Source organism: Acipenser ruthenus, chromosome 21 (assembly GCF_902713425.1).
Source record: "Acipenser ruthenus chromosome 21, fAciRut3.2 maternal haplotype, whole genome shotgun sequence".
Lineage (NCBI taxonomy): Eukaryota > Metazoa > Chordata > Actinopteri > Acipenseriformes > Acipenseridae > Acipenser > Acipenser ruthenus.
Genome location: NC_081209.1, coordinates 4697107 through 4707623, shown reverse-complemented (window position 1 = coordinate 4707623; position 10517 = coordinate 4697107). Strand labels below are relative to the sequence as shown.

At 39.1% G+C, this 10517-nt stretch overlaps 1 protein-coding gene across 2 annotated transcripts in view; it reads left to right on the top strand.

Moving 5' to 3' along the window:
• Positions 1-283: 283 nt before the first annotated feature.
• The window catches only part of LOC117427104 (glutathione hydrolase 1 proenzyme-like), a 16936-nt gene continuing 6702 nt past the window's right edge, over positions 284-10517 (top strand). The window contains exons 1-5 of one of the 2 annotated variants that reach the window (XM_058994448.1): positions 284-369; positions 4998-5168; positions 6680-6810; positions 6913-7002; positions 10274-10466. In XM_058994448.1, the coding sequence (XP_058850431.1) occupies positions 5002-5168; positions 6680-6810; positions 6913-7002; positions 10274-10466 (581 nt within the window). In that variant the 5' untranslated portion in view covers positions 284-369; positions 4998-5001. Of the gene's footprint in view, positions 370-4997; positions 5169-6679; positions 6811-6912; positions 7003-10273; positions 10467-10517 lie in introns of those variants that run through there. The other variant, XM_058994449.1, reaches the window with a different exon arrangement.

Sequence of the window (10517 nt, the reverse complement as noted above, 5' to 3'; positions counted from 1 at the left end):
CAATAAGTCAGTGGCTGAGGTGGGATTTGAAGCGGGGACCTTCTGGTTACAAGCTTTTTTCTTTAACCACTGGACCACACAGCCTCCTAAGAAACAGTGAAGCAAAACAAAGTCAAGTTAGAAAGGAGGGTTATCTAAGTAACATACCAAGTGGGTGTGGGGGGGTGTGTCAAGACGGGTGGAGTGTAATAGTGTGATTAGCTTAATGATGCGAAGGTGCTGCATGCTGAAAGCAGGGGTGGGGGTGGTGATTATGCTATCAAAATGCAACCAATGTGTGAAAAACCCAGCGCATTCAACCTTGCAAGTACTTGCCTGCCTGTTTGTCAACTACCTGGTCTGGGAACGTCACCACTCGGCCACATCTGCGTAAGTATTTGATTGTGTTTTTTTAATAAATATTTTCAATTTAAGATGCATGCATGATTGTAGATGTTAAAATATGGGCATAAGTTGTAAAAATAAGTTTGGATTAGAAAGAAGAAATGCGTTGAATTGACAACCGAACTGACAGAAGGCACAGGTGTCATTGTCCATCCATCAACAGTCCAAAGCACCTTTGACCATTGTTCCATAGTCCAATTTCTGTGTTCTTTTGCATATTTTAGTCTTTTAGTCTTGTTCCCCTTTCTTAACAGAGGTATTCTTACTGCAACACATCCTTTAAGTCCTGATTTCAAGAGTGACCTTCATAGTGTTGATTTGATGGACAACGACACCTGTGCCTTCTGCCAGTTCTCTTGTCAATTCAACGCTTGTCTTCTTTCTATTCCTTAAGGATATTATCTTCAAGTATTGCTCATCCTTGTTAGATAGCTTTTTGGGTCTTCCAGTCCTGGGTTTGTCAATTACAGATGACGTTTCTTTGTAATTGTTGATTATGCTTCGGATACCACACCTTGAAAATCGAATGATGCGAGCTATCTCACTCAATGTTTTTCCTTCTTTATGCAAGTCAAGGCTGTTATAGTAGTAGATAACACGAGTGGAGGCTTTGAGTAAATTGCTGATGCTCATAATGCATCAGAGTGGAAAAATGCAACATGTCTAAGACTTTTGCACAGCAGTGCATGTAATGCATACGTTTGGTATATGCATCCCTGCTTCCTGCATACATTCAAAATAAAAACCAAAAATAATGATGCGATGTATTGTCTGCTACGGTGTTTGAATGTCAACACAGCTACCAGTGGACACTCTGTCTTTACATTCGTGATCTACAGGCAGAAACACTGTGTTTTTCATAAGATATTTTTTTCTCTCCACTAATATTGCCAGCAGCGGCTTTTTGTGCATGTATTTTGAGACAAACAGCAGATCTACAAAACGTCTTACAGACAGTGCCGCTCTGTATATCACCCTTAACCTCGACACACTCAGAGTCCAAATCCAGTGACCCTGTCGGTGTGTACTCTACATGGTCTCGTTCTTTTCACTATCTTTCATTGGCTTATTTCTGACACTCTTAGTTCAGTCCATCCGTCTCTGCTGCCTTGTTTCTGCACTCAGTCTCTTTCTGCAGCAGCCTCTCTAATTAGCCTCAGGTGCCAACCCTCAACCCAAAACAAGGCTCTTGTAGCAGTTACCCTAGCAACTAAATGCCTAATTTGTTACATATCTTTTCCAGTTCAGAAAAGCCTAGATCTCTATGCAATTTCTTAGTCCCCTCTAACAATTCAGTCACGACATCCATGGTCTTGTAACAACCTGAAAACACTGCCTTCAAAACAAAGATTGTTTAAATGGATCAGCACAGCTCTTTTTCAATAATTGTGCTGTAGATAATACTACTAAATGCATGTGAGTAGTATATGTTATATGCCATATCACCATGTAAATTTTTAACCAATGAGGACGCAACATTTGATTTTGACAGGTCCCCTTAGCCAATCAGAATCACCCGGAAGTCCCGCCTCTCAGTTCCGGTCATGTGTTTGTAGTCTTTAAGCAATTCCGGAAGTCCCACCCTCCTGTGCTGTAACGTATTTGTATACGTATTTAAGAGTGAAATGAGTAAACGGGGGAATACATTGTTTTGTTATATGTGTTATTTCAGAAAATAGAAAAAATAAAATAAGTTTGAAAACAGGGGTATACAGTTTGTTATATTATTTATTTCAGAAAAATAAATGGGTCAGTAAAAATGGGGTAAAACAAAAAGGGTACAAAGTGCTGAAAAATAAAGAAGCTTGAAACTGGTAAAAAAAATGTATAAAGTGTTGAAAAATAAAATTAGTAAAAAGGGAAAACAAAAATGTATAAAGTGTTGAAAAGATAAAGCAAGTTTTGAAAATAAAATGAGCAGTAAAATGTTAAAAACAAGGTTACAATGCATGTACTTAAAAATGAAAAACAGTTTAAAAGCGGAGAAATGTGAACTGTTAAAACCTGCTGAGAACAGAGAAGTGTGTCTGTTGAAAAAAGACTAAAAACGTGCTAAACAGTTTAAAACACTTCTTAACCAACACATGAATAAATAAATAAATAAATAAATAAATAAATAAATAAATAAAACAAAATAAAATGTGAGAACCTGTATACATTGTTACCATTTTAAAAAACTTATTTTACACAGCTTGAGACCCAAGCACAAGTCCCAACTTTGTTACAATGTATTTGCTTAAAGAAAAAAAACTTTTTTAAAATAAAACGCTATAAACCTTAAATGTGTCTGTGTTTGTCTGTGTCTCAGGGAAAGAGAACACCTTTGAACTTGTACACTAAACTGTGCCCTGCATGCAGCTAAGGGCGTCGCTCGAAGATAAGAAACTAGGGGGGCCTAGCACTGGCTTGCAGCATTGCTGGTCATGTGCCAAGGGTGTTGCTGGTACGTTTGTTCGAAGATAAGAAACGGTCCAGAACCAAACGGTGAATCTTTGCAATAAATGGTAAAAACAAGGTTTCAATGCAGTTACTTAAAAATGAAAAACAATTTAAAAGCGGAGAAATGTGAAATGAGAAGTGTGTATGTACAGAGCTAAATAGACCTATACAGAAGTAAAGCGACACAGGATGGTCTTAAATAGAGAAGCGCGTCTGTTGAAAAAAGACAAAATGTTTAAAATAGGGAACAACCTGTTTAAGAAATGTACATACTTAACCCAAACACATTTTGATCAGAATCGCAGTTTTGGAGAGGCCACGGCCTACAGGACAGACGCGTTTGACTTTAACCACAGCATCTGCGATTGCATTTGTTTCTTCAGAATCGTGCCTGTAGTGTTTTTTTTTAAACAGAGGCATCTCTGGTTAAAGCCATCCTGCTAGCTTCCTTCTGTATAGGTCCATATAGATCTGGACATGCTGCCTCTGCACTTGTTAATATTTCACATTTCTGTCCCTTTTAAACTTTTGTTCTTTTTCATTTCTAAGTAAAGGCATTGTAACCTTGTTTTACCATTGTATAACACTTTGTTTTATTTTTTTATTTTTTAATTTAGTAGTCGCCAATTAATTTTACCCTGTTTTTCTCCCAATTTGGCGTATCCAATTGTATTTTAAGCTCAGCTCACCGCTACCACCCCTGTGCTGACTCTGGAGTGGCAAAGACGAACACACGCTGTCATCCGAAGCGTGTGCCATCCTCCGACCGCTTTTTTTCACTCTGCAGGCCCGCCATGCAGCCAACCCAGAGCTACAGTGTCAGAGGACAACGCAGCTCTGGGCAGCTTACAGGCAAGCCTGCAGGCGCCTGGCCAGACTACAGGGGTCGCTGGTGCACGGTGAGCCGAGGACACCCTGGGAGCTCCCGTCCACGGTCGGCAATAGCCTGGACCTGAACCGGCGACCTCCAGGCTATAGGGCGCATCCTGCACTCCACGCGGAGTGCCTTTACCGGATGCACCACTCGGGAGCCCCCTTGTTTTATTTTTATACATTTTAAAGTAACTACTTTGTAATAGTTGTCACCCTAAGGCTTATTTTTTTTTTTTCTAAAATAATGATGTAACCAAAGAACGTTGTAAAAACGTATTTTATTTTAGTTTTTTTCCCCATTTTCAGGCTCTTTTTATTTTTCTGAATTAAAAAAATACAACAAAACTGTATACTTTTGTTTTATTTACCATTTTACTGTAACAATTTTTTTTTTAATTCACTTGAAACTACCATCTTTAAAACTATTGCTTTAAAACTACAAACATGGCCCTGAACCAGGGTGGCATTTCAATTGCAAAAAACTACAAACACGTGACAGGAAGGGAGGGTGGGACTTCCACAATTGAATAAAAACTACAATTTTGGGGCAGGAAAGGAGGCGGGGCACCTGACAAAATCAAATTCTGCATTATTATTGTTTAAAAATTAACAAGATATCCCAGATAGCGTGTGGTGAAAGTTTTAATATTACTCCCTTAGTTAGAGACTCAGTAGAACAGACAAAATTGATTAAATAAATTTAATGATTTGCAAACCAGAGAACGCTGTCAGCACACGTGGTGCTAGACAAACATAGAGCAGAGTTCTGACTACACAGAGTCAGTAAGCATAATATACCTTGCAACCTACAGTTATTGCGAGCCAGTCACAGAAGCTTAACTCAGTATACGTTGGATAGCAACAGCTTGGAAGATTAAGATGAGACCAATCATATAACTCAAAACCAACTTTGTCCTACTTTGCAAGCAGACTGTTTGTCTTACATTTTCTGACTAAAACAGTGATAATTCTAGGAAGTGTCACGGATGCAGCTTGCGGTTACAAAATAAAGAGAGCTTCCTCTTTCTGGCTAGCAGTTAAAAACTTTCCATTCTTATAAAGCACAAACTACTTAATATATCATATCTCGAGTTCTCTATACCTTAAAAACTTGATACACATGTTATTTTAATGCATATGACAAGGTTAATGTAATGCATAGCAAAGTATTCTTCCACAAGCGTTATACTACTTGTGTGGTGTGTGCGTGACAATGGAGAGAATTTAGAGTTTCTAAACTGCATGGATACCAGTACCACTGAATGACTGAGGTTGTGCCCTCTCTCCTTTTCTCCAATCAGAACAATGAGCAGGAAGCTTATCATTGCTGGTTTGGTGGCTCTGCTGCTCGCGGCTCTCTGTGTCTTCCTGGGCGTCTTCCTGGGGCTGGAATCAAGGACGTCCTCGTCCATCTACTCCTACCCCAGAGCTGCGGTGGCAACGGACGCGGGAAAATGCTCGGAGATTGGGAGGTGAGACTTCAAACCCTTCTTCCCTGCTGGGTGAGTGGGGGGCTAATCCGGAACAGATTGCTTACCAGTGTGGATCAGTATGAGCTTTCCGCTGCAGCAGGAATGCCAGCAGAAACTGGAAGATGCATGACCACCTGGGCTGTGTCCTCAGCCAAATGTAAAGAACACTTAACAAACAACAAGGTCTTTTAGATGAGCGTTACAGCACCTACAGCACATACAAGAAGACAGTGAGCTCATCTTCACGTGCACCTGTACATACTGTGTAAAGTGTAAAATGCTTTTTTGGGTTTCCATTCGCTCAGTTTATTTTACTTGAGTAAACCGGGCTTTTCACCCGACGTCATGCAAATGAATGGGAAAGGTGGAGGTTGATATGTAAATTAACTATGCATAAAGTACTCGTGTTGTTTTTGAAGATTACTAGTGACATTTTGTGAAAATGTGGTTTCCATGAGCAGAGAACTGGTACACGAGTGAATCTAAGCTGCTGTAATAAAGCAAAATACCCTGTGCCTGCTTGGTTAATAATGTGCTTTACTGCTCTTGACCAAATTGTTTTTCAATTTGAGGAGGCTTGTTCTGTCAGAGATGCTCTCCTTTCTTTTAAGTTGTGTTGGATTTACTGCTGTGTTAAATATTAATGATGCAAACAAATAAAACACAATCAATACGTTCATCTGCAATTTTATTTGGTCAGTTCAGAGAGGGCATCAACAACTTGGATGTTGTTGCGCTGTTTTGGGCAATCGAGCTGGCTTATGACATCCAGTTCACAAACTATATTTATTAACGTGGAGGGCAGACGCGCGTTGTCTTTGGACATAGCTGGGATGAAAAAAAGGACAGGAATTCAGCAGCTCGCTTGCTCTTCGTGTTTAACTTTAGTGTAGTTTTTACAGCAAGGGTATTCTCAAACAGCTGCTTATAACAAATGCATAACGCAGTTCGTGGTAAGTGGTTTTATATAGAACTGTAAATCCCACAAAATATATACAACATGACAGACCAGACACAGCAAAAAACAATAATTAAAAATGGCTGCCCGCATTAGCATTAAGGTGAACTACTCCACTGCTAACCATAAAATCGCCCATCAGCCACTACTTTCTGCCGTCTTGGAATCCACAGTAACAACTTACCTGATCCCTTGCAATATTTATAGTTAAGGATAAACACGCTCATTAACATTTACACGTGAAATGCGAGTTTCCATGCGAAACTGGGCGTGGTTTTCCCGTGTGTTTCGTCATTTACACGAGTAAATTAGATTTACCCTATCCCTCTCTTTGGCCGTTTTTTTCGGCCACAAACCTGATATACACGAGTAATTCTCCCAAACGTGCATGCGCATCGCCATTTCACGTGTAAATTGACCCGCATGGAAACCACATGAATGTCACTTGCAGTAACGGTCACTTGAGATCAGCAGTTGACATGGCTGCGAATAGAAGTAGCTGATTTTCACATCCGGGTTAGGGAAATCCTTCATAAGATGACTCTCTCTTCAGGGACATTCTCAAACAGAATGGCTCGGCTGTGGATGCTGCTATTGCTGCCATGCTGTGTGTGGGGCTGATGAACGCACACAGTGCAGGCATAGGAGGAGGGCTCATCCTAACTATTTACGATGCCTCCACAGGTAAGGGCTACAGAAACAAACTGGTAACATTGAAGGGATAGGGATGGATTTCTTTCTCTGAGTACTGATTCCTGTTTTTTTTTTACTATTTGTTTTTTAAAGGCAAAACAGAAACTATTAATTCCAGAGAAACGGCACCGAGGAATGCAACAGAGGACATGTTTGGGAACAACACAGAACTACCCAAGGAAGGTAAAGAGTGCTTGGCATTGTTAGGATGTTCTTACTCGCTTATAACACTTTCTCTAATTACTGTGCATTTACATAGTAGTTACTTGGTAAATACTGTAGCGTTTCCACGCAGCGCACAGGATAGAAAAACACAACACGCCGTTTCCAAGTTCAACGCTTTATTTATGAACCTCTTTCAGAGCCCACTGCTCTAGCCACTTGCTCTGCACCGACCACAATGAGCGTGCAACGCCCCGTTTTATAGCTAGGCCCCACCCCTTTATGTTAATCGGGTGCCAGAGCGAACAGCTATCCCATTGGTCCCCAGCCCCACACCAGGACCAATGGGCACACACAAGAAACAGCCTATGACAGGGACAGCTCACACAGCCAGAGACAGAGCGAACCCGCAGCTACAGGTAATACAGACGGGGGGGGGCAGAGGAACACAATACAGCGGCATTAACAGACAGTAGAAACAAGAGGGAATACAGTACACAAACACAATACACGGATCGCTACAATACATTTGTATTTATTAGGGCTGTCAAGCAATTAAAAAAAATAATCTCAGTTGATCTTGGTTTCACATTTTTAATTGATACAATCACTGCATATATCTCATTTGTTTGTTTTATTACTGATGCAATTATTATTATTATTATTATTATTATTATTATTATAATTATTATTATTATTATTATTATTATTATTATTATTATTATTTTAAAGTTCTTATTACCTATAAGGCCTAAAAAGGGTCTTGGAACTGTCACTGTTATCTGCTGTATTATTGAATTGTATTTTGTCACACTTGTACTTGCTTGAACCAAAGTCATTGTATTTATCTTGCTCTTAATTGTATTATTACTTGTACTGTGATACTTGAAATGTATTTGCTTACGATTGTAAGTTGCCCTGGATAAGGGCGTCTGCTAAGAAATTAATAATAATAATAATAATAATAATAATAATAATAATAATAATAATAATAATAATAACTTCTTATCTTCAAGATCTGCTGACCCCACATGTCCCTGGTCAGTCCCTAAAATTAATTTGAACTCTGTCGGAGCCAGAGCATTTAGTTATAATGGTTTAGGTCGTTCAAAAACTAAAGAGAACATTCTCTGACACACTCCGAAGAGATTTCTCGGACGCTCTTTCGGAGCATCAGATTGAGTTTACCAACGCACCCTATATATCTGTTGCTACTCCATAGCACGCACGCTTACGTCATCGGCGTCTGTTCCAGGCAGAGCGTCCTGGCCAGGAAGGTGACACAGCTGAGAATTCTTCCTCTGACATTCCATCTGGTGTTGTCAGGGTTTCAGTTGTATTTTTGTCAGCACTCTCCTCCTCAACTACAGAAAACCCAGCTTTTTTGAAGCAACGTTGAATTGTTTGCTGACTGACCGAGTTCCAAGCATGCTTTAGCAAGCGCACAGCATCTAACAGAGACATTTTATTTACACACTGAATTTTTGTGCTGATGCTTTTCTCTTTCCAGCCATGCTTTCTGTTGCAGTCAGTGGTTTTTTTATTCAAACTGTAAACCCGACACTGCTACAGGGATTAAATAGCCAAGGTACAGTACAGGGGTAATCAATCACCAATGAGGTGCAAACAGCTGATTGATCGATCTGTGACGCTTTTACTACAGTAAAGTGTTGCCTTTTTTAATTAAAATCTATGTGAATGGCAAGGTAACAAGGTGAAAATATCTTATTGTGGATTAGTAAGAGCGATTCCTACAGTATAAGCACTGCGTTTGTTATTTAAATTTATGTGAATGGCACATAACTAGTTCCAAACAGCTGAGTTTGCCCAAAATATACGGAGTACTTAACACGATATGTTTGTTATTGAAATCAATGGGAATGGCAAACGCTATTTGCCCGATATAAACGAATAATGTTTAATTGTTTAAAATAATAATAATAATTAATATTTTATTTAAAAAAAAAATACAGTATACGCCTAGTAGTTAGACAGATCATAGTCATTGCTCTTGGTTTCATTTTGTTGTGCTGGCTTGCTTGAATATTATAGAACACTTTCTTTGACAAATCCATAAATGTTTTATATCTGTAGGTATGAACAATCAGTGTTTTTATGTAATTTAAACCATGTTAACCATGTAATTAAAACTGTATATATAAACACACACACACACACACACGTGTAAATTACATGACTGTTTCTTTCGGTGACACAGTATTTGTTAGGTTGCGGTGAATTTCAGGGCACGGTAATGTATAGACTGTCAGCTATAATATACCAAAAACGTTTTTATTCACTGATATGTACATATATACGTATGTATTGAAAAAAAACGTATGTGCAATAGGAGTCGAATTTAACGAATGAGAAGAATATTCTGTATAAACAGGCGATACTACGTTCGGTATGGTTCTTTTGTTGCATGCATGTCATTGCCTCACATCAGCTATGACTTTCTGCAAAGCGGGTTTTTTTGTGCACTTCCTCAATCCCTGCCCCTCCGTTAAGAGGGGAAGCAATCGGCGCAGAGCACAAACAGACTAGATGCTGATAAAAGCCTGGTATTAATACAATAAAGTTTTAAAAACATAAACGTCAAGAAATAACAGACAAACGTGCTATTAACGTGCATTAAAAAGAGCGTGTTAATGAGAGAAGTTAACTGCAATTAATTGACAGCCCTAGTACCTACACATAATTACAATGTTCTTAATGTCTAAATCTTTGTGCACTATAGATGTATACGTACAGAATTGTTTCAGAAAAGGGTTAGGGTTATATTGTGCAAAAAAATTCACATTAAGTATGTTGTACCTTTGCATAATAACAGTGTAATTATGTGTAAGTACACATGTATTTACTAAGTAGCTACTATGTAAATACACAGTAATTAAAGACACTTCATGTAACATGTTACTGAATGTAGTGAGGAACCTCATGGTCATGGCAACAGATCTCTGTGTTTGCATGGTGTGAATGAGAGCAATGCTGAGTCATATTGACAATAAATTGCATACAATAAACTCAACAGTTTATCTGAAGCAAACTTCAGTCAACCATTAATAACCCATAAAGAATAACATAACATGCTGCGTTCAAAAATTAGGAAAGTGGTTCATGTAAGAACCCCAATTAAGGTTTTTTTAAAAAAAAAATTTATGTCCTCTGTGTACGTGCTCTGAACTAACGTTTGTCTACTGCAACCCATAGACCAATCTGTCTGTTGAAACACCGCTTCCCTAACCTCTGACCTCTGACCTCTGTCTTTGCACCTGTTTGTTGGTGGCAGGTGGACTGTCTATAGCTATCCCAGGTGAGATACGGGGCTACCAGATGGCACACCAACGTCATGGCAGGTTACCATGGAAACAGCTTTTCCAACCCAGTATTGAACTGGCGAAGAACGGGTTCCCAGTCAGCAGGGCTCTGGCAAACGCCATCAACGAAAACAAGACGAAAATAGAGAAAACTGTTTCTCTATGGTAAGATTCCCAGTGGGATTGTAAGTAAAACCTTCAAACATAACTTTAAAC